The sequence below is a fragment of the Charadrius vociferus genome, unplaced genomic scaffold (assembly GCF_000708025.1).
Source record: "Charadrius vociferus isolate BGI_N301 unplaced genomic scaffold, ASM70802v2 scaffold259, whole genome shotgun sequence".
Taxonomy (NCBI): Eukaryota; Metazoa; Chordata; class Aves; order Charadriiformes; family Charadriidae; genus Charadrius; species Charadrius vociferus.
In genome coordinates, this window is record NW_009661368.1 from 6,919,542 (window position 1) to 6,944,097 (window position 24,556).

Below are 24,556 nucleotides of genomic sequence, written 5' to 3' on the forward strand. Positions count from 1 at the left end.
AGAGACGTGATCTCAAACCCATGGCATCTCTGCACTGAGAAAAGGATGAAATGCAGTATGGTTTTGCCTAAGTTTAACATATTTTGGCTTCCCAGTTAACACCGCACCTGGATTTATGCCAGACTGAAGTTACAAAACATGTAGACATTACTCACAAGAGGCAAGGCCAATGCTTTAAAATAACCTCAAAGTTACTGGCAACACAAAGCCTATTTTTCCAACAAAAATGACTTTGTTAAACACACTTGTGTTATGTAAATTTGGAGACCATGCATGAAAGTCACAGAGGCCTCTCTCAAGATTTGACTCCATGATGAAATGCGTTTCCCTTCCGCCTTTGGCTTCAGTATGTCGTTTCCCTTGTGACCTGGCTGGAAAACGTGTGGTTGCTGGAGATGCTGTTGGATTTCCTGGTGAAGGCCAGTCGCTTCTTCTTCTTCCTCCACGGCAGGCACAGGATTGTGAGTGTAGAGAGGAAGATCTGTCGGAAGTTTGCAGACACCAGGTTGTAGAGGATGGGGTTGATTGCCGAACTGACGTAGAAGAGGACGTTTGTCAGCATGTAGAAGTAGTGGTAGAAGTTGAAAAGGAAACTGCAAGGACAGATGAAAGATAAAAATCTAAATAGAATATGGAGAACTGAAATGGAGAACTGAAATAATTCAAAGTCACAAGGGTGAGAAAAACATGAGCTAACCTTTCTGGGCTGGGGACACGAGCTGACCAATGGTGCATGAGCCGCCAGGAAAACATCTCTGTTTTCAACTGGGACTGGCCAACAGTGGGTCAAACACCTCTATGAAGGTCTTACCCCAATCACTACCAGTTACAAACTTATTTATGCCCTGGGTCCGGATGTGATATTTACCTTGTGCGTTCATTTTGTCTTTGAAAATAGACATTCTTGAAACTGAGAAGCCAGATGGAAATTTGTTTCTGTGTCATGCATATACATGAGCTTGACTTTTCTGGCTGCAGTTCTGGTCTACAGGGCCTGCAGAAGAGCTGAGATCCAGTAACAGATGCAGTTCTCTCCTCCCCCCGGCAGCGAGGGCTGCGTCAGCTCCTTCAGTGGGTCCCTGGGTTGGGATTTGTCTGTAATCTGGGACGGCATTCTCTATTCTGGGGCAAGTTGCATGCATTTGAAACCTATCCTGACCATCACAACGTGATGTTTTCAACTAGAATTTGTTGAAAATGCTTAGTTATTTTTTTTTCCTTTGGGAATATCTTTCCTCGGGACAACTGAGATGAACAGCTCTGAGCTGGTAAAGGGTTTATAAAGGACGTGGATCTCATTTTCAGGAAGATGTTCCCCAGGATCATTTATCTCAGTGGAAATTGCAGACCTTTTTGTTAGTCTGAGCACTGTCTAACAAAAGATAAATAGACGTGTGCTGGAGTACATCACCAATCCCTCCACACCCCCTCAGGACTGCCAAGCACTGCATGGCCCATCCAGCTCCTACAAGCAGAATTTCTCTGTACAGTTGTGAAGAATTAATATAGCAAAAATTTCTCTTCTTCAGGGGCAGGCACATGCCTTTATAAATGAACACATCAAGCTGCTGCAAGCTCTCGATTAGCTACCGTACTGATAGTTCACCATTCACAATATGCCTGTAAATTCAATGCTTTCCTAAAATCGCTCATGGCTTTTAAAAGAAGAAAAAAAAAATAACATGTGAATGCAACCACGATGCATAAATTCACACTAACTGCAGACAGACTTCTCTACCCCTCTTGCTCAAAGCAAACGCAGTCGTTACATAAATGATTGCTGCTTTAAGTGCTTTTTATATAGGAAAGCAAACAAGAAACAACAGTTTGTCCCAGTGTGTGCCTAGAGCTCTGTTTTCACGATTGAAGATAGGTTTTGGTTTTTACTACGGATGGATGTGCAATTCCATTCAGGAGACTGCAATATCGTAAATGACTATTTTTATTGTGCTGGGAGTTTATGAAATTTTAATGTCTTATAGTTGCTCTACTTTTTGGTATTGTAGATTTTCTTTTTTTCTTTTCCTGTTCATTGCAGGAAACAGACCCGGTCCCAGAGAGAACAGGGATGTAACACCATGGGAGGAAAGACACCTTTTGCCCTGAGCGTGTCCCAGGCTAGCTGGGTGGATATCCCCAGACAGCATTAATGCTTAACTGCATATCTAAAATGAATAATGACTTCTGCGACTGCTTTGCAGAGGAACCTGGCCTGACGCAGCAGAAAGGTCGCACGGAGCAGTTTGTGTGCCCTTGCACATCTGTGAATGGCACATGTGCATTCAGAGTAGGTGTGCAATTATCCCTAAATTCTCTGAGAATCTGGACATTTGCTAATCAGTGGCAACTGCTAGTATTTAATTTTGGTCCACTCCCTGCAAACCCCAGTAAATCTCTTGCCCCAGGCTCAGCAAGCAGCACAGTTATTTCCCCACCTGTGTAATCTCCCCTGTCACTAAGGAAATGTGGTGCTGTGGAGCTAAATTGTGTGTTGACAGGAGCTGCTCCATCTTAGAGCCGGTGATCAATATCTCCGCCACGGAGACAGCAATCCACTTCGGATGTATCACCCTCTCCCTGTCCAAATGTCGTTTCATCAAGGACTGTCAGAGGTGAATATCCATCGCCGTTGTTAATGGGGGCGAGACTGGTTGCAGTCACAGAAGAAGGAAGGACATGCTGATGCATCTCGGTTCAAGCTAATGCTGTCTTCACCCACATCTGGGGGATTTAGATGATAAAACTAAAACTTTTAATTTGGCTGGCAAACATGGTAAGAAATCATAGAATCATAGAATGGTTTGGGTTGGAAGGGACCTTGAAGATCACCCAGTCCCACCCCCCTGCCCTGGACAGGGACACCTCCCACCAGCCCAGGTTGCTCCAAGCCCCGTCCAACCTGGCTTTGAACACCTCCAGGGATGGGGCAGCCACAGCTTCTCAGGGCAACCTGCCCCAGGGGATCACCACCCTCACAGGGGAACATTTCTTCCTCAGATCTCATCTCAATCTCCCCTCTTCCAGTTTGAAGCCATTCCCTCTCATGCTATCACTCCATGCCCTTGTAAAAAGTCCCTCCCCAGCTCTCCTGTCTCCAGTCCTTTAGGGACTGGAAGGCTGAAATAAGGTCTCCCTGGAGACCTTGAACTAATCCGAAAGAAAACCCAAAACACCAATTAGGAGGTTGAGGCTTTAACCCCTTTCGTGGAGAACGCCTGTGCTCCCACATCCCCACCTCCATCCCCAAGCTTGCTGGTGCCCCAGCAGCCCCAGGCTGACCCCGCGCCCCGTCCCGACACGGGGACACCTCGTCCCCCACCTCCTGACTCACTCTGTCCAGTGGCTGGAGGGGACATAGCAGAACATGAGACGCCGTATGTGATACGGGAGCCAACAGACCACGAAGGCAATGACCACAGCACCTGCAAGGTATGAGAAAGGCCCATTACTTTTCGTGAGCAATTCTTCACTGGGGGGGGTGAAAAAGCGACCTGTCCGTGTGGTGTTTATGGCTGCAAACTTTTCCTAAAGCACCGCTTTGTTCTTCTATTGCCGTTGTGCAAAGAATTAACCCCGAGGGACAACCACACTGTAAACATCAGTAAAAACAAGCGTAACAGGAATAACAGAAAATAGCAATAAGCGTGAGGGCAGCGACGTGATGAAGAAAAGACGGTACGATACAGATAAAGGACTGCTGGTGCCTCGTTCAGACACTGGCTTAAACGCAACTGCATTTGCATCTGCCCTTGCGTTTCATGCCCTTGGGGCACCGGGTATGTTGTCCAAAGTACTCGCAGAGACCGTTAGTGTGTGTTTTTCATCCAGGTAGACAGGCAGCCAGGAACACTGTAATCCCATTAGTTCGTTGTGCGGAGCCACTGGCCGCAGTCCCCGCGGAGCTGAGGACCATTAAACAGCCTCAGGAGCCGCGTCCCAGGGGCAGGGCTTCTCCTTTTGTTCTACATCTGGGCAATACCCGAGCCAGTGACTGCAAGAGGTTTGGGCCTGGACGTTGCCATAATAAAAATGATTAATTAAAGGGTAAGCAGAGAAAAGGTGATAGGTTGGGTTTTTTTTTTTCCTTTCCAGCTTATAGCTGAGGGACAGAGAATAGTGGAAAATAAAATGCAACAACTCTGAAGGAGAAAAGTGCTGATGGTAGAGTGCATTTGTCAACCTAGATTAAAAAATAGATTTATCAGGCAATCAAGGGAAAGATTTGTTTCCTTTTATAATATGCATTTCAACCTCTGTATGAAATGGCAGGATTCTGGCAGAATCCTAGCAGGAACTAAAGAAATCTCAGTTAAAACATAACACAATAAAAGACAAGAAGAAAATCAAGGCTAAATAAAATAATTATGTTAATTTTTTATCCCAAATTTGCTCTACAGAGAATAAGGGCCGCATCACTCTTGTCCTTTTTGTGACCTGTGAAGGGCTCGGAAGCAGCAGAGCTCTCTTACAGAGCTACGCACCGCCAGTGCAATGCGGATTTGGCACCGGGAGCCAAAGGCTGCTTTTCCTTCTGCTTTGGGATTGAAAATATTTATGTGGATATGTCCCAAACCCAGATCCCATCATCCCACAGGGACGACGCCGTAGCTCACAGAGGAGATATTCAGAAGATGTATTTCCCTCAAAAAATGCGGTCCAGGAGGAGCAAGTCTGGCTGTGGCTGCATCTCCCCATCACCGTTACTCGGCCAAGAGGCACAGGGGAGGAGTCAGTAGCGGAGCGGGGGGGAAGCATCTGCGCCCTACTTTTGTGGGTGTCACCGCTAGCGGAGTCACTGCCTGATTTGTACAGAAATTAAGTAACTCCTGGTGTCCAGCTCCGTACTCGCAGCCTCACTTCAACTCCATGTGCTATCTCTCTTGTTAAACACAAAAGTAACAATGGAGACGGTTATATTCTTTTAGCATCAGTCTGCATGGTGGTGTACGACAGCATCTTCCAGGAACGCTGCTAAAGCCATTTATTCAATAAAGTTTTCGGCAACTGAAGGGACACGCTTTGGAAAGAAGGCCACAGGGTCTGTTTTCATTCTCTTGTCCAAGTGAATTCATTATTTCAATCTGAATATTTTTGGCTGCTATATGGCCATTGTGATTGCAGATGTAATTCATCACCAGACGGCCTGCAGCTCTTCAGACGCCATCAAGTGAATGAATTTGACCTACGCCTGATCCTACCCCGAGGAGCTTTGCTGGGACTTTGACGGGGACAGCCGCTGAGTGACACATGGCAGAGGAGAAGTGGGGAGGTCCACCGGGAAGCTCGAAGGGAGCGCTGGCTGCCCGCCTTACTCTCACATTTCTGGGCACCTGCTTTTGGCCACCTCCAGAAATTAACTTCTTTGTCAGATGGACCTTTGGTTTGCCCTTCATGGAGCACTCCACCCAGGACTCCCCAGGAGATCCCTCCCAAGGGCCACAGGAGAAGCGATGCTCTCCAGCCTCTCCCCCTCCATCCATCAGCATCGGGCCAACGGGAACGAGCCAAGATCACAGCTCCGGTCCATCTGCTTTCCCGGTGCCCGTACAGGATTAGCTGGATTTTCAGGCTGTGAAAGCAGCTTCCCACATGGCTCCCAACACAAGTTCATTTGTACACATCACAATTTTTTGCAGAAACCTCTGTGCTCTGGCACTCCCCAGGTGTTACCCCTGCACGCAGCTCTTTAAGAACGGCAGGATCTGGATTCTTTCTGCAGCCGATTTTAGGAGTCTCGCACATCTGCCTGTTAAATTTACCAACACATTAACTGAAAGTAGTTTCCCCCCTGTAAAGGATCTCTGCTTCTGTTGCACAGACAATGCTCTGCCAAATAATATGGAGGCAGGGATCGATAGCAGCAAAAACACATATTGAGAGAAATATCTGCTTGAGTTCAGCAAACGAATAGTCAATTAGGTAATCTGTGGTAATTCTGCAATATCACATGCAATCACTCTGCAATTAAAACTCTATTAAACACATAGCTAAGTGCATTGGAGACACTTATGGCCTGATTTGGCAATCCCAGCTGGGGAGCACGCTGCGCGCTTCTGCGCCGCCCGCCTCTGCCACACAGGTTAAGACACCCCGACCTGTATTTGTCACCCTTAATCCGCAGGTTTCAATTTTAACATACAAAGGATCAAGCAGATTTAGGGTGGCGATCCTGCCCTGTTGGGTCCCCTCCCCAGGGATGAATATGAAACTTGGGAATGTGTTGACTTTCGCCTAATACCGAATGAAAGTGTCCTTCTCCCCGAGATACCCGCTGCCTTTTGCTGCTGCCTCGTGCCTCCCTGAGCACACGCTTATCGAAACGGATGAGCTGTAAAACAAATGCTGGGCAAAGGTGGCTGCCAAAATGATGGTTTGTAATTGTTATCAGCTCCTAGGACGTGTTCTCCGTTGTCAAAGGTTTGACACAGGAGTTTCTTGGGTGAGATGGAGCAGGTCAGCCTGCTGGGGAAGGATTCCACCCAACGTGTGATGGGGGTGACTGTCCAGGATGGTGTTTGTGAGGTTGGAGATTTCCTGCCTCTGTTTTTTTGAACTAAAAATAAACCAGACGCATCCCTCACTTCTAATTAATTCAATGCAGTTTTAATAGGAGCAGGGCTGCTCCACAAAATTCTCCTGTTTCCCACATTGGAGCAAACATGGTGCCAAACCTACAGATCAGCCCAGGGCTGGGGAGCGGAGAGGGGACCCGAAAAGGCCACCCCCGGTGTGCCGGGGAATGATCCTTCCTCTGGGCTGCCTCTTCCTTTCCCTTCTATATCAGACTCCCAATTTAAACCTCTATTAAAACCCGAATTATTGCATCCTGTGGCTCTCTGTTTTGTCTCATAATGGCTGTATTCTCTGCCCGTTTGAACCGTGTCCCGAGGAAGAAGGGGAGAGAGGAAGGAGGAGCGGCGGAGGACGAGCTCTTGTTTGTTTATCGCGCAGGAAATCCTGCAGAGGGAATCATGAATTTTGAGTGACAGCTTTTTCATTGTGCAAAAGAAGATTTAAACTGTGCCAGTCTCGATTTTCAGATTAAACTGGACACGGAAGCAATCCTGGAAGTTAAAATTATATTAGACTGCACTGTGTATTTTATTTTACCTTGTGTGCATCCTGCGGCTGAGGCTGGGAGACAGCCCTTCTCCAGGGCCAACGTCTCGAAAGACTCACGGTGGGTTAGCATGAGTGCGAAGCAATATAGCATGTGTAAAAAGACCACAGTGGGTGCTCGGTGACTGGTTTGACTGGGCATGGGGACCATGCCTGGGAGGGATTTTCAGCTCCCCATCCATCTTCTGGGGCCATCTGAGCCTCAGCGTGACTCAGTGCACTGGGATGGTGATGGGTAATGTGCCACCACTGCCGACTCACGTGGGACCCCAGGGATCTGCTGCAGTATAAAGCACTTGGCTGGTGTTTTCCTCCTCGCTTTAGCCCTTCCATCCCCTTCGGGGTTGTGCTGAGTCACAGCTCTGCAGCTCTGGGGTGGCCCTTGGTGAAGGTATCCCTCAGTCCTCTCCTCCATTCTCTCCAGGAGAAGGGAAAAAGAGATGCTGCTCCCTCTTTTAACCACCTCAGCTGTTGCTAAGGCCTCCAGAGAAGCTCAGAACCATCCTTCCTTGATAGTTTTCTTCAGATTATTTTGGCCAATTCATTTAATTTTCTCTGCATTTCTAGGGGAGCTGAAATGCACACAGCTGGGGAACAGCCTGTTGTCATTTCTGAGCAAAGGCAGGAGCCGTTTGGGTACGTACTGACCCACCTGAACAACTGCTCTCAGCCTTTTCTGCATTTCAGCTCATCAGTGGCCTTGTGTCTCCAACACTGCCCAAGGAACGCACGCTCCATAGAATCACAGAATGGTTTAGGTTGGAAGGGACCTTAAAGATCATCTCATTCCACCCCCCTGCCCTGGGCAGGAACACCTCCCACCAGCCCAGGTTGCTCCAAGCCCCGTCCAACCTGGCCTTGAACACCTCCAGGGATGTTACAGAATAATGTATATGACAGTGTTATGGGGCTTATGTCAGGGATTGGCATTAATGCTGATTTCTGGAGAAACAGCCCTTGTGTATTCAAAGCCCCTGAGTTTTAGATACTTATTTTGTTGATGCCATTACAAGAGAATCTCTCACAAAGGGGAACAAGTGTCACCGTGCCGTTTGACAGGAGAGATGGTAAAAGCTGGGCTAACTAGATGTGGCTGGCACGGCCTAGTTAAACCTCGAGGCGCTGTTTATATTAACATGACGCACTACCTGATGGGTCGTAGGCAATGTTTATACCAGCGAGCCCCAAACTAGGGATTGCAGGAGCTGCAAGGGTGGGTATAAACCTAATAAAATTAAAACTGCTTATGCTGGTATTTGGGTCACAAGGCTGCAGAAGGAAGGATTTCCATAAAAGCCGATAACAACCAGCGGAGATTGGGGACCACCAGTATGCACCAGTAGTGCTCAGGAGAGCAAAGGAGGAGAAACTGGGAATAGCAATGAGCCTGGAGAGCCCTGATCTCCTTTAGACAGCACTGAAAACATGCAGCATTTGCTGGATACAATCCCCCTGTGCTCTTGCACATGTTACTGAGCAGTGTAAACATTAGATTTGACTCCTTAACTTCCATTCCCAGCAGCCAGAGATCTGCTTTTTGTCTTTCTGCATAATTTTCCTTCTTTTTTTTTTCCTACTGCGGGATTGTCTCTCTTTTGGATTAAGGGGTAGAAGACACTATCTTGCTTGAAAGGAGCCATGTTCCCCTAAATACTTCTTTGTTAATGGCAGTGAGACAGCAGAGTGAATAGAAAAAAATCTGGCATGCAAACCCCATGTATTTTACTCAGATTATATTCTCCAGTCCTGGTTTTCAATGGCTTCAGATGACAGATTTGAAAATAGATGTGAATTCCTGCCCCTGCTCGTGCTGGTGGTTAAATCGCCCACTGGCGCCGGTTTCGTCCGTAAGCAGCAGGGCAGCAAGCGAAGGCTAAAAGCAATCCCAAGAAGAAGGTCCAAGCAGCACGACCCTGATGACACAGTGCAAACCGGGGTGTCTTCTCCAGTCTCCTTCCAGGATAATTAATTGTTGGGAAGAGGAAGAAGAAGTTGCTTGATTCCATTTAAACTTCATTCGTGGCATTCCCCCCCCCGCCCCGGGGATGCCCGGGTGTTTGGAGGAGAAGGAAGAAGCAAGAAAATTTCCCCTTTGAAGGACAGAAAAGGGTGTTTCCTCCTCACCAGGTTCAAGGCTCCTTTTATTCGGTAAGATTAGGAATAACCTGAACTGGCATCCTCTGCAGCCCCTTTCTCCTTTCCTCTCCAATTTTGAGTTTCACACATTCTTTGTTCCTCCCAGAACGGTTTCTGCTGCAGAGGGACCCTGGGCTGCATTTACTGCGTGCTTTTGCAGTGACTAAGACCCTGGCCAGACTTTATGTTTAAAAACACATCAGTTAGCTTTTTAAACACTCGTATGGACAGGGTTTAACACCTGGAAAATCTGCTTGCTGGGCATGACCAGCCCTGGAGTTGTCGTCACAGATGCAGCCACGAGAGCCTGAATCCCCGTAGAAATACCTCGACAGCCTGAGCCGCAGTGCCAGCGCCGGGACACGTCTTGGGAGAGGAGGAAAAAAGTGTCCCTGTCCCGAGAGGTGCAGCCGTGGTCCCTTTCTGCTCCTCAGAGGGTGTTTACAGAGCGCTCCAACACTGCTCTCTTTATGTCGCTTGGCAGGCTGTAAAGTAAACCCACACGTACAAACATCTCTGGGAAATATATACAACTGTTATATAGCTAATTTATCCTCCCGAATTTCAGTGTGACGCTTCAGCTGTTAAACTCAGCTTCTACTCACACTTCATGTCACCGGGGTTTTGCTGAACTCCGCTTGGAGTTGCTCAGACTTTTTATTAAGGATACAAACTGCCACGAATTTAGTTCATTTCTTGCAAAAGAAATGATTCATGGACAAATCTGATTTCCTCAGAATGTAGGAATAACAAAATACAACTGTTTAAGGAGTAGATTTTCAGACTGGTGCTCTTCTGTGTATTGTGGCTGCAAAATGTTTGCTATTTGTTATTCCTGTTTGCGGGGCGGTTACACTAAATCTCACAGCAATATTCTCCTCCTCAAGTGGATAGCTCTGACTTGGAACATGGGTACAGAGAAATGAATGAACTCTTCGAAACATTTGTTCAGAAGGGGACTTATTCATGTACAAATTAATGACATGTAGGCTGCGTGGAGACTTCATTAATGGTTGGCATTTGTCGAGTATCGAAGAAATGAAGAGACTCCAAAATTATAATTTTAAAATTCTTAGACTTTCAGTAAAAAAACTTGACTTCATGTCCTAAAAAGCATCTTAGGGAGGCATCACCCAGCCAGCTGCGGGAGACTGAAGGATATTCTTTTAATTGGTTAAACCTCTCTAAGTGCTTTATAATTGCTTTTACTCAGCAGCTTCTGTAACGGAGCAAACGTTACCTGGAACTGATCACATTTTAATAGGCTCAGCCAATGCCCACCCAGGGATGCGCAACGCCTCCCCTCGATGTCCATCAATTTGTCTCAACATCATTACCAGAGCTCAGCTGTGCCATGCAATACCTCCTGCCTTCCATCCATGGTGGGAACCCACCTGAGAGGCGGTCGGGGAGGTGTTGAAGGCTGCTCGGGCTGGTGTATCGATGGGGACAATTAGTCCGTGTCACAAAACTGTCCTCTTTCGAGAAGATATGTTGGCCGAACAGTGCTTTCAGCCTGAACCCAGCCCTGATCTTCGAGCAGCTGTTTGGAAATGTGAGACTGAGATGGGGAAGATTTATGTTGCCTCTCTCTGTCTGGATACGGTATGCAACGGTCTGGGCAGCGTACGTGAGGTTTTACCTGCTGAAGGCTGCTTATTCTGAAGGGCGCGCGTGTGCATTTTGGATTTATTTAGGATCTTATCAAATGATTGGCGTATCGGGCTATGCAATCAGAGAAGCTTCACTCTTCCATGAAGCATCACATAGCGCCCAAGAGACTCAGCTTCCCAGCACCACAATACAGTCACCGATTAATAACAGCAACCGGCGGTGGTTTATAACCGGAGAGATGGAAGGGATATCGGCTGGATGAAGGAGGGTACGGAATCTCTTGGCGGGAGGTATTTCCAGCGGCAGCGCTGGTGCAGACGTTGCCCTGTTATCCTCACAGAAGAGCTGGGAAGCCGCCAGCACCCCGAGCTCTCTCAATTTGGATCCTCACACCTGGGGAACGCTGTCAGCAGAGAGGCAATTACAATCAGAAATCCCACGCTTAAGGAATTAACGATCTGGCTCCCAGGCAGCGGGGCTGACAGGTTCCTTGATCCCGATCTCCCTAATTATTTTGTACGCAACCAAAGTCAGGCTGAGCCAAGAAACCACATAAATGCTGGCAAAGAGGAGGAAAATGGTGTTGTGGATGTTTTGAATGAAGCTGTTAGCCTGACCGCTTTTAGCTCCTATTTCAAGATAAATAAATACATAATCTCAGTACATCTGGAGGAAGGAAGAAAGGTGTTTGCTGCTCTGATCTCTGCACAACAGCTCTGCACACCAGGAACTGCACAAAATTATTTTTGGAGGGATAGTTATACAAGTTCTGAAACACTTCACCTTTAAAACAAAACCAAGCTCTCTGTACTTCAGGCCAAAGTTCTCTTTTGGAAACGGAAAATACTTTGAACCCCACGAAGCTCTGATTTTGTGCCAACAGTTTTATTAGTGTGGACAAGCATCGTTTTTCTTTTCCCACCCTCTTCCATAAACTAACCTAGACTGCGTACATGGTCTTGGCTGCTGTGGATCCCAGGATAAATAATGTGTGTCCTTGTTTACTTTTTGCTACTTTTCAGACAGCTCAGAGGCCTGGATTATTGAAAAAAAAAAGTTGAGAGGAACAGGTGGCAAAAGGAAATGTGAATCAAGCACCTCCAGTAATCAAGTGCATCTGAAAAACGAAATGAAGCTGAGTTTCACTCACACTCGCTCGATAAAAAAAGCCTTTCTGCCTGCTGGGGTGAATCACCGACAAAACTGACGGTGGGTTTCTTATTTGCAGGATCTTCCTCAGTCCAGACAAGCAACAAGTGACCGCGCTCTCGCTGCTCTCCCAGCAGGAAGGGAGCACAGTCCTGCTGCCGGGGCGGCACCGCCGAGATGCACGTGAACACCAGCAACGGAGCTGGTGAGGGGTCTGGAGAACAAGTCTTGTGAGGAGCACCTGAGGGAACTGGGGTTGTTTAGTCTGAAGAAAAGGATGAGGGAAGATCTTATTGCTCTCTACAGCTCCCTGAAAGGAGGGGGTCGAGAGGTGGGCGTTGGGCTCTTCTCACAAGTTACAGCCCATAGGACAAGAGGAAATGGCATTAAGTTGTGCCAGAGGAGGTTTAAGTGAGACATCAGGAAAAACTTCTACACTGAAAGGGTTATCAAAGACTGGCACAGGCTGCCCAGGGGAGTGGTTGAATCGCCAACCTTGGGTGTATTTAAAAGCCATCTAGATATGGTGCTCAGGGACATGGTTTAGAAGTGGGCCCAGTGGAGTTAGATAACGGTTGGACTTGATGATCTTGAAGGTCTTTTCCAGCCATAACGATTCTATGGTTCTATGATCCGTGCATCGCTGCCCATGGGGCCACGTCCGACCTGCTTTTGCACCATTTCAGGCTCCAGACTCTCGCTTTTGCTAACTTTTCTCAGCTTTTGCAGTACATAACAAAAGCAAAAATTTGCCTGGAGGAGAAGAAGATGAAAATTAAGCTTATTGTTCGGAGAAAGAAGGGATGTTTTTCAGTGCCTCGGAAGAAACGTGGAGCTGTTGGTGAGGGATGCTCTTCCACCACCACCGAGCAATGCCCAGGGAGTGGCGGGTGTAAATTTAGGTCTCTCCGTTATTATTCATGAAGAGCTCTCTCCTCTTGATGTAGAAAGAGTATACAATACTAAAAGGAGAGAGAGAGGTGTGAGATGTTGAAGCGCAAGTGAGAAAAGGCAGCTTCTCACTTAATGGCAGTAGGCAAAAGCGTTAAGAAACAGAAAAAGATAGCAGGGAGCCCAGGGGCTCGCACAGCCCCGTCCTCCAGGCTCGGCGCCAAAGTGGGGCTGCCTTCGTATCCCTGGGTGGATGATGGTGAACCGGCGTGCAGAGAGAGTAAATGACCTCAGCCCAACAAGGTAATTATGGGGAATTTAATGTCTTCTGGGTTTTTCTATCCTTTTTCTCAGTTGGCATTTCCCAGCAGGGTGTTGGAAGCCGGGGTGCACGCGGTGGCTTGCCTACGGCGTGGGCATAGCGCCCTGCGAGGGATGCATCCCTCCTGGCACACAGCTGGAAAAAGCTTATGGAGGTTCGTGGTGCCTTCCTGAGGGATTTATTTCCTTGTTCAAAATGTGGCCTTGGCTACATTAGCATTTATAAGCATTGGTATCTCATCAATGCTTATCAATCCTTCAAGGGAGGGTGCCGGGGGGATGGGAACAGTCTGTTTCCAGCGGTGCCCAGTGACAGGACAAGAGGGAACGGGCACAAACGTGACCATGGGCAGTTCCATCTCCACCTGAGGAGGGCCTTCTCTGCTGTGAGGGCGGCAGAGCAGTGGCACAGGCTGCCCAGAGAGGTGGGGGAGTCTCCCCCTCTGGAGCCATCCCAACCCCGCCTGGACGCCGTCCTGTGCCACTGCTGGAGGTGCCCCTGCTCTGGCGGGGGGTGGGATGGGGGAGCTCCAGAGGACCCTTCCAGCCCCCACCAGTCTGGGGTTCTGGGATTCAAAGCCCTTCATTTACAAAAGCTTGGCCATGAAAGCTTTCTGCTATCAAACTCTCCCCATCTAACATGCGCGAGGACTCTCACCGTTTATAACCAGTACTGGCATACTTTATTAGGTCTTTTTGGGTACTATTTTTGAACAGCTTTTGCTTTATCATTTGTCAGTTTAAGCTACCAGATTCCCTGGTCTTTTCCTCAGCTTATTTAATTAAGCCATCCAGTATTTTGCAGTACAGCTCAATTCCTGGGTGCTGGATGTTTTATTTAACCTTTGTCTGAACCAAAGCTCTGCAGAAAAAGAAAAGGAATAAAGCGATATATGCAAGGTTTAGGCTGCCATTGAGTGCATCATTAAAATGCTGGGCTAGTTTTGCTTTTTCAGAGAGTCTGTGTGTGAGCAGGTCTGTTCTTTAGCTTTACGTACCAAAAAGCAAAGGCAAAAGAAAAGGATTATGTGTGATTACCCTAAATGTGGTTGTTTGGAAGAATAAAAAAAAAAATAAATTGAGTTCCTTTCTGTCTTTGTCCATGGCAATCACAGTTCTGTCTATCTTCTCCATGAAGTTGTGAATACCCACCTGAGCAGTTCATAAATGACCACTTGCGCTCACAGCTATTAATGTTGTTTGAGACGTTTCATGTGCAAACGTGAACCCTTTATTGCATGTGAAATATGAATGAAGGTATTTTCCAGAAGAGGGCTTGGGAATTTGACTGAAATCTGTTTAGATAGCCAGTCCTCAAAGGGCTGCAAAATTTAGTTAAAACCATATAAAAAGCAGCATTTAAAAAAAAATAAATAATTCTGCTGCACATTAATTTAGCTTGTGGCAAAAAATATGGGTTTTTTTAGTATATATATATTATGATTAGCTGGGTCAGAGCCTGCAAAACATTGGGCGTGATATCTGGTGGGAGAAGGTAAAGTGCAGCTCACAGAAGGTTTCGTGCGTGTCCCATGGGAACTTTGCTGAGTTACTAATGAGACGTTTGGCCCCCACCAAAGGAGATAAATCAGAGTCACCCTACCCCAGAGCTGCGCACTTGACTTGGGGAGACGTCACGTGCGGGACAGGAACAGGGGAATTCTGTCCCCGCAGACAGCACAGCGATCGCCGCTGCCACTGCCTCGCTTCAGGTTTTCAAGTGTGCCGTGGAGTTATTTCTGGGTTGTTATAGAATATGAGGTGTATGGGATCAGGTGAGGACTCTTTTGCTGTCAACCCAGTGTTGCCAACATCAGAGTTTTGAAGAGGAGAAACACTAGGAAGAGTCTGATTTGATCAAAAATATATTTTTTTTTAATATCTGACTCATTTGGCCATTTTTTTTCCTAGCAGAGAGAGGAAAATTGAAATCTGAATTAAAGCTGTGATTGATTGCAAGAAACTCTTTTCTCCTGTGTGTGTATCTTCAGGGGAAAACTGATTTTCCACACACCTCTAATGAAACAACAAACATGTTCAGAGCAGCTCCTGCTTTTACTGTGGGAGCAGGGGAAGGAAACCCACCAACACCCACTTTCCAAAGTCGTTGCTTGTAACAGCGGAGAGGAATTTGCACATCTGCTTTCCCATGGGCAATGCCAGTGGGGCTGCGTACCCTCTGCTGTGTGACCACGCCAGCTCATCTGCTCAAACCCATTCCCACAGAATAAGTTGGGTTTTAAAACTACGTCAGTCTCCTGGTCACAATCAGAGCCTAAAAACACCAGCCGAAAGAGAGGTGTTCAGGCCCGAGTGGGTCAGAAATAGCAAAAGAAACAGGAAAACTTGGTATTATCAAGTTGTTTCTATTTCACAGAACGTAAAACATATTTTTTAATGAAATTTGAAATTTTCATTAATCAGTTTCTCCCCCACTGAGCGCAGTTAATTCAATATTGCTCAAATATATCTTTTTTTTTTTTTTTTTAAATCCTTTAAGAGAAGTTTAGGACTCAGAAAAGTGCCTCTGGAAGAAAAATAGAATAGTGATGGTAAAATTCCCTGCAAAACTCTTGGTGACTTAGCAAGAAATAGATGAAGAAGGAAAGAAACCAAGAGAACAAAAAAAATTATTTTCCAAACTCTGGAGCTTTGAGACAAGAATTGGGCAATTTCGACAGATGTCAAATCATTTGGGGGCAATTTGGCTTTCCAAAAAGAGCTAATTTTCCTTTAAAACATGTTTTGGGTGAAAGGGTTGACCAATTTCAGCCTATTACTCCTCAAATTGCATTTACTTAGACACCTCTAGCCAGTTCCATGCCAAATACGTGAATACTTACGTAGGACCCTCACGCCGTGCTTCAAGGCTTGCACGCGGCTGGGCTCCATGGACATGCTGAGCATCGTCTGCTGCCCGCCGATGGTGCAGACCTGGTTTTCCTGGGCAGCCTGTTTGAACATGACCATGAGTTGGTTGGCGATGATGGTGTTGAGCACAGAAATGACGACCATGGGGAACACGAAGGAGATGAAAGTGTTGACCTGCGGGGAAAAGATGTGGCACGGTCAAGGGATGAGAAGGACCAGTGGAGCAGGAGATTGTGTTTTATTTCTCACAGCAACAGAGAAACAGCCTGCAGTGGAAATGTCTTCCCTCCTCTTACTGTGCTGCCTTTGGCTTTTGAAGGCTTATTGCACAGAGGGAAAACTCAAACACCGCTGACATACATTCATCCACTGTGGGTCAACACTCAAAAAAAGCAAATTCATTCACATCCAATTATGTTGTCTTCCCCTTTTCAGTGCAGTTCATTGCCAGAAATGTCTCCACCGAAACATGCCACTGATCTTTCCATCTTGCGAACAGCAGGATGCTGCTTAGCTTTCACTGTGCGTAGCGTGACTTCTAAATAACAGTATGTTCTTGTATTTTTTCTTGATTATGAGCACTCCTAGAGATCTTTTTAACTTTCTTTTTTGTGTTCTGTCCTTTCCTTGCAGATTTAATGACAGCGTTTCGTTATCTCGTAATTAAATTATCCAATAAACCTTGTGCCTTAAAGGATTAAAATTGATCGGAATAAACAAGTGGAAGTTGTAATGGTTTTAGTACAAATTATTTGATTACTACAGTTTTGATAAAATTAAATGGAGGATCAAATTAAGCAGTGATTGAATCAAGTGGAAGTCACTGTTCGTGTCAAATGAGAGCAGGAAGGCTTTGTGAGGACCTTATGGGCTGTGGAGGAACCCTGATGGAGTGGAGCTTAACCGACAGCAGCCCGTGGATGCAGAAGGTGGTGCAGGTTTTGCCTGTGTGTCTGTGGCAAAGCTGCCGTGGTGGGGTGGGGGGCTGCCCTGCTCACCCCCCTGCCACACAGAGGGGTTGGAGGTTGTCCTCCGTGGCTCAGGAGGATGCTCAGCACATCCCCGAGATGAGCGTGGGACAAAACCGAAAGCTCCTTCAATTTGTAAAATCTCAAAATACTTCCAAGAATTAAGCCGTGTGCTGCAAATCACTGTGGAAGCAATTTTATTAAAAGTGATAAAATGACAAAAAAACCCAAACAACTACAAAACCAGTAGGGAACTTTGCCCTGTGGCAGGGTTACAAGGCACACTAGCTTCTTCCCCAGATCAGCACGTATCTTGCACCTCGGTGCGCTAAAATGCAGGAGCAATCCTGCACTCCGAGCCAACCCCACATCCCTCCAGGAAACCAGGAAAGCCTCATCTACAAACCGGTGCTCCATCTGCTCGCCTGGAGGTGATCCCTCTCCACCCCCCACCCACGCGGCACCACCACCTCACTGCACAAGCATTCGCTGCCCACCCCATATCTAGTGCAGGTGTGTGGTCTCTTTGCTCTGGAGGGATTAAAAAGTGCCAGAAAGGAATGGAAAGATGGAGAAAGAATCCAACCATACCCCAGGGATGCTACAGGGGATCCATAAAAGAAAGAACTAAGTATATGGGGAGCAGGTGCACTGGCAATCAGAAGCACTTAAGTGTCTTTGTTAACAAATTTGAGAAAGATGCAACTCCTCTTTTGGTGAAGACAGGCAATGTCATTGTTGCCAAAGTTTTCTTTAGATGGATGAAGTCTCTGCGGAGCTTTGTGCTCCGATGCATCTCGCAGAAGGACCAGCTGGGTTTCGTCTCCCACAACCCCCATGGTGAGAGCATCTTCTCTCATTTATGCTGTAATAATAACAGAGCTCCTCTGCGGACTGAGGAAATTCCTAGATACAACTTTGCCCTAGCTATAAATTAGTCTTGCCTAATATAATTATGCAGAACTCAAAAAGTCTTTTCTGAGCTTTCATTAAATCCTTGATTCATTCCATAATTGCATTGTGAAGTCTTTAAAGAGCTTGGGAAATTGTCTAGAATAGCATTGACTTTCCCTTTTATGAATTGTTATGGTGAAAGTGTGAAAATTGCATGCTTTCTATGAAAGGCTATATTTAAAGATTTTTTTCCATGTCTTGATTTGTACCAAAACTCTCGTATAGTTAAAAAAAAATAATCAATATTTTCCCCGAGGCAGAAGGTTTTAATTTGTGGAAAGAATTATTTACAACACAAAATCCTGCGAACAATAAAGGGTAGAAAAGCTGATCCCCCTCCTGCAAACCGTCCGTATTCAGTGTTTTTTCTGGCGAGCTGCTTGCTGGGTTGTGAGAGTGCGGACCCCGGCGCACCGCGCACGTCAGTGCTATAGCACTTCATTTCCAGGTGACTTTGCTCACTGCTGGAGCTGGTGCCTCAAACACCTCTTCAAAGCCAGGGGAAAGTTTCCCACTTGCTTTGCGAGGAGCGGGCCCGGGATCCCAGGGCTACACGTTCAAGGTCTTCAGGGGGAGGAAGACTTGTCTAGGTGTTTAATGGGTTTTTTTACAGCACTGAAACTCCTAACACCAGTGGGACTAAAGTGGCCACAGCTGTCAGTGAACACCCATGGGAGCCTTTGAGTCCTTATATACCTTTACAGATCACTCTGGCCCCAGGGAGGAGGATTTAGACAGTGTCCAGGTTCATTTTTGACCTGAAAGCGTTGGGCTTTATGTTGGCTTACCATGGAAAGGACAGCTCACATGATACTGGATCTACACTAATTCTGTATTCAGGCTTTTTTGGATGCCCGAGCAGAGTGGCCTGGCCATATCTCTGCTGTCACCAAGTGTGGGTCAGTCTGATTCTCCTCTCCGTTAAAACTGATGTGTTCGCATCGGTGTAAATCCACCAGATCTGAGTTTCTGCTCGGCACCGTGATGCGCAGCACGAGCACAGTGCAGAAGCACAAAGCTGTACACGGGAAGGCTTAGCACTGGCTGCTTTCTGGTGTAAAAAAAAACCCCAACATCACAAACCCCATGACTGTGTGCTAAATCCTCAGGAAAAAAAAAAAGAAAAAAGAAAATCCAATACTACAATGTTTGCCACTGGCAGGAGAGAATGAAACACTAACCCACTTCCAGGCTGCTGTCGCTCCTGCAATCAGTGCAGTCCTAAAAGCCATTCAAACTCCAGGCTGGCAGCATCTGTGGGATGGGATTAGTCCTCAGGGCCAAATCGTGTTTTGTCTCGTACAGAACAGCAACCTTCCCTTCCAGCACTGCCTGAGCAGCAACACTCCGAGACCCGAATCACTTCTCCAGCTGCGCCGCGCAGGACGGTGACCACCTAGATGCCATCTGAGGGTGAGCTGCCAGCAGAAATCTCTGCCTAGACCCTGTCCCCGTGGAGCCGTGCCCGAGATATCCGATCGCTTGAGGGATGCAAAGTGACACCCACTCTGACCCAGCCCGTCCCCAGGTCCCCAGGGGTACAATGCCTGCGCGGTCCCCCACGGCGGTGATGCTGAACCTCCCCAGCCCTGTCCTGGTGGCCGTGGGGGTCCTGCCCTGCCCAGGCCCCGAACCTCCCTGGCTCTCCAACAATGACGCGCTTTTCATCCCAGCTTTCTCTTCGCCCTCTATTGCCAAAGGTGGTTTTAATTCCCGCTGAAACATGAAGCATTAAAATGACGCAGGGTTTTGCAGGACAGAGAAGACAGAGCAAATCTGGGGATGGGGCTTCATGAGCTCTTGAGAAGACAAATGGAAATGTCTGGTAATTAAGGCACATTTCTGGAAGGGAAAAAATGCAGTTATCAGCCTCTCTCGGTCAGCTCAACAAAAATCAGACTTTGCGTGAGACTAGAGAATTCAGCATGATGTGAGCTTTCTTCTTCCTTCCAAACAGAAGTGTGGGAGAGACATGGGGAAAGGGACCAGAAAAATCAAGCGACACAAAAGCAGAAGGCAGCTCTCGGGTTGGTGACTCTTCCTAAATCTTTTGTATGGAAAACTGCTCCCCTGGCTCCGCTGAGCTTCATGCTGATGTGATTTGCTTTTGCCAAGTTGTCCCGCAAATTATTTGGCTGATGTGGTTTCCCTGGGTTACCGCTAAAAGCAGACATCAGCTCGCTTGTGACAGTGATGGAGAAGATGAGCGTGTAACCTCATGGAGGGACTCCCCAGAGGGCTTAAACAAGTCCTGTAAATCGGAAGTTTTGCAAAGGTTTATTCTTTTGTGCTTTAAGGTGACTTCTGGAGGAACATGGACTCAGAAGGCATTTTGGAAGAAGATGGTTTTTCCATCCCGCCTACAAGCCCAGACTTTTATCTTATCTGTATCTGAAGGGGATGAGGGGCAATATTACAGGTTATGGGCATTTACAGGTCACCTTTGCTCCCAGCAAAACTCAGTCGCCTGAACTACCTGCAGCTGACTGTTCCCCTGGTCCTCCAGCGCACGGCTTTGGAGGGGAACGGAACTCTTAATAAGTGTTTGTAGATGCTTTATGAGGTCTTGGAGCACTGAAGTGGTTAAAAGTAAAAAAAATAGGCTAAAGGCTCTTCCTGGAGATACAGTACCAAGTTAAACACTTCCACTGAAAGTATTTATAATAATAATAATTTAAAAAAAAGCCAAGAACCAGAATTATTCATAATATTTTCATTAAAAGAGTTTTGATGAGAAGATGTTCCTTTACGGAGATTGTAAAAGATTCTTGGACTTGTGTCTTGTGATTTCCCACAAGCCAGACTTTTTTCTAAATAGGTAAATAAAGTCCCATAAAGCAGATGAAGGGTGAAAAGCCGGTCACGGCAGCAGCATGGCATGGTGCATCGCACTGAAGCATCCCGGGATGCCGCAGCCGGGATCCCCTGCCAGCAGGAGCAACACACCCAGAGCAGACCTTGGGGGGAGCTGAGATTTAGGGACAAATTTAGGGAGGTGATTCTTCCCCTCTACTCTGCTCTGGGGAGACCCCACCTGGAGTCCAGCTCTGGAGCCCCCAACATAGGAAAGACATGGAGCTGTTGGAGCGGGGCCAGAGGAGGCCACAGAGATGCTGCAAGGGCTGGAGAACCTCTGCTGGGAGGAGAGGCTGGGAGAGTTGGGGGGGTTCAACCTGGAGAAGAGAAGGCTCCGGGGAGACCTCAGAGCCCCTTCCAGTGCCTAAAGGGGCTCCAGGAGAGCTGGGGAGGGACTTTTTACAAGGGCATGGAGTGATGGGATGAGGGGGAATGGCTTCAAACTGGAAGAGGGGAGATTGAGATGAGATCTGAGGAAGAAATGTTTCCCTGTGCGGGTGGTGAGCCCCTGGGGCAGGTTGCCCCGAGAAGCTGTGGCTGCCCCATCCCTGGAGGTGTTCAAGGCCAGGGTGGACAGGGCTTGGAGCAACCTGGGCTGGTGGGAGGTGTCCCTGCCCAGGGCAGGGAGTTGGGACTGCATGGTCTTTAAGGTCCCTTCCAACCTAAACCATTCTATGATTCTATGACCATTTTAGCTCTGGGTTATGACAGCAGTTTTGTGGCAGAGACCAGAGATGTTCCCTCGTTGCCTGATAAATGAGGTGGTCTCTGTCAGTGCCACGTCTCCGGAGACATAGCCCCTTCCAGCAGTGAGCTGGGATGCTCAGGGCAATTTTTCCCCCTTCCTCTTTGGGGATGTGAGAAGAACAATTAAAGCAGAGAGAAGAAATGTGGAGGATGGTGAGCTGGTAAAACCTCACCTGGACTGACTAAGTATATGCTTCATTTCATACTTCACTTCATACTTCATTTCCCCGCGGCACGCCTGCCTGCTGGCTGGGAAACGCTATGAAACGGCTGTCAGCCTTCCCGTTTTCTGCCGGGGATGATTTCTCACTGCAGAGACTCTCCTCTGGTCCAGCCACCCCTTGAGGGCACGCCTGGGGAAATGGTTGAGAAACCCAAAAGGAGCTGAACAGTATCTCAGGAGGAGATTTGTCTTTGCTGGTTTCCTGGAAGTGATGATGGAGAGGACCGAGGATGCAGGGTATCGTTTGATTCGTGGTTTTGTGCAAATCAATTAAACCACATAGCTGGGATTTAACAATCTACCACATTCTGGTTCACCTCATTTCCAATGGAAATGAAAAGTAAATTATCCTCCCCCTGACTGTGGAGGCAGTATTGTTAGCATATGTCAATCAGAAAAGCACATTCTGCTACATCAACATTTGGCTGCCAAAAAATCTTATTTGACTAAATGTACTTTAGAAAATTACCGGTTATCTCACTCAGTGGCCGGAATCAGCATTTTTTTAGCCACCCAGTGGATAATTTCAGCCTTTAGTATGCACAGTGCCGCATTTCTGCATACGGCAACCTGTGGAAGACAAAGCAGCAAGGGGAAAGGCACATGGTGGTGGCACGCCAAAAGGAGCATTTGGCAATGGCACTCCTGTTTGATGTTCACAGGATGTAGCTGATGAAAAATCCAAAGGTGTTTTTCCTCCAGTAAAAAAATTACCATCTAATTAAACCCCATCTTTGCATAGCTTTCCAAATGTCCGTGCCAACTAACTAGCGGTTATCAGCTAAATGTCATTTCTTAGATGCAACAGGGCAGGAAAGGTCTGCGTGTGTGAGCGATGGAAGAAAATAACAACTGCTTTTGTAGCCAGTACCTGGTACAGGGAGGAATGCAGAAGCTGAAAAACTGCAGCCTAGGAAGGAAACTCAGCTCTTATGGAAATTATTGAGGACTTCTATTAATTTCAGAGTGTATTAACATTAGATTTTAGTAGAAAAACTTTCCAATTGTTCCTCTTTCTGATCATTTATTAAGTAAATATGTGAATTAAAACTGCGGAGGAGATTCTGCAGAGAGGAAGATTTAAGCTTCAAGGAGGAAGCTTAAAAGAGTATAGAAGCGAGAGAATAAACTAAGGAATCTGAAATACTGGAGTGGGTATCCAGCGCTAGTGGGGACCTGTACTGCAGGATACAGGCGCTGGTCCCCATCTTGGATAAGGGCATCCTGGTGTGGGAACACAAATCCTGGATAAAGAGGAATAGGGCCAAGTGCTGAAGCCTGTGTGTAGATCTGGAGCTCTAACAGCGCACTTGGGCAGGAGCTCGATCTTTCCACATTGCCGGTTTTAACGCGGGCAGGTTTGCCTGTCACATTTTATTTCTGGTGGCTGCTGTCTCCAGCAGCCCTGACAGCGTGACACGGTGTGACACGGCCGTCACCCGCGGAGGAAGGCTGTCCGGTACCCTGTGCAGGCTCACGTGGGGGCTGCATGCGGGTACGGTAGGACCCTGAATCCCTGGAGGGTCCCCTCGCGCCACCCAACAGCGCGACACAAACCACACTGCCTCGGGACTTCATCGGCTGGGTGAAACGTCCCTCCTCTTGCCTCGTAACCAGGAACAGTATGTGAATATCTGGTGGAGATCCAGGTGATGGGACATCACATCCCATCATTAACTTAAGGGACGACCAAAGACAAGATGCCAAAATCCAACTAATATTTCCTCTTTAAAACATTCTGAGAAATGGCCACAAAAGCCTCTGGTTGTTATCACACCATAAGCCCTGTACCCCTCCTACCCAGCCAGAGGTGAGTATGGATGCCATACATCTTACCCAAGGTAACCGAGTGTGATGGTGTGGACGGCTCTCATCTCATCCCCAGCAGTTCCCCCATCCCTCTCTGGGAGCAGTAAGTGCAGAGCAGAGAGACTGAGGAGCACCTTCACTCTGCCCCAGTGAGGTCTCTTCAGAAGTGTTAAACATCAAACCCAGACATTTCAAATAAAGGTTACGGTGATGTGAAACCTCGCTCACAGGCACAGGTATCTCATGTCAAAATGGTACGATCAGCTACCAATTACAGAAGCAGCCCTTGAAGCTAGGACACAGCTGCGTGGGGACAGGGGGGACGGATGGCAGTCACAAGCAGCTAAACCTCTGGGAGTTGGGGCAGCGACGCGGGTGTGAGCCCCGTCTAAACACGGAGACGAGCAGGACATCAAATATCTGTCATTCGGGAGAACAGAAAAAAAAGAAGAGCCTCAAACGCAGGTGCATCTTGCCCAGTCCACCCCCGATTAAATAACTCAGCTGTGACAGCTGGCATCAGCCACAGGAGCTCGAATTGGCCAAACCGGTGTATTTTAGACCTCTGCAGGAGTCCCAGTTTTCTGCTTTTTTCGGATGGGGGTCTGGGAATAGGGGACTGCAGGTACCCTTGCTTAGGTGAAGAAAGAGAGCACACAAGTCTAAAGATAAACTGTTGGATCTGACAGATGCTCCCAAGTGACCAGACCAGGTCCTCTTCCCATGATGCTGCTGCTCTTGCACCCATTAAAGTTAATGAGACCTGATACTCAATTAATTGCATAGCAAGGACATGCGAGTCTGTTACCGCCACATCCATTTACATTTATCCTTATTCACTAAAGGAAAAGCCATCAAAAGACAACTCAGAGGGCAACGCAAAAGACTTGTGCGTGAG

General features: G+C 47.3%; 1 protein-coding gene across 1 annotated transcript in view; it reads right to left on the reverse strand.

The window, feature by feature from the left end:
* Positions 1-343: 343 nt before the first annotated feature.
* NTSR1 (neurotensin receptor 1 (high affinity)) overlaps positions 344-24,556 on the reverse strand; it is a gene marked incomplete at its 5' end in the record, with an annotated part of 60,206 nt that continues 35,993 nt past the window's right edge. The window contains 3 exons of the mRNA XM_009893580.1: positions 344-593; positions 3,332-3,422; positions 16,074-16,275. Coding sequence (XP_009891882.1) covers positions 344-593; positions 3,332-3,422; positions 16,074-16,275 — 543 coding nt within the window. The remainder of the gene's footprint in view (positions 594-3,331; positions 3,423-16,073; positions 16,276-24,556) is intronic.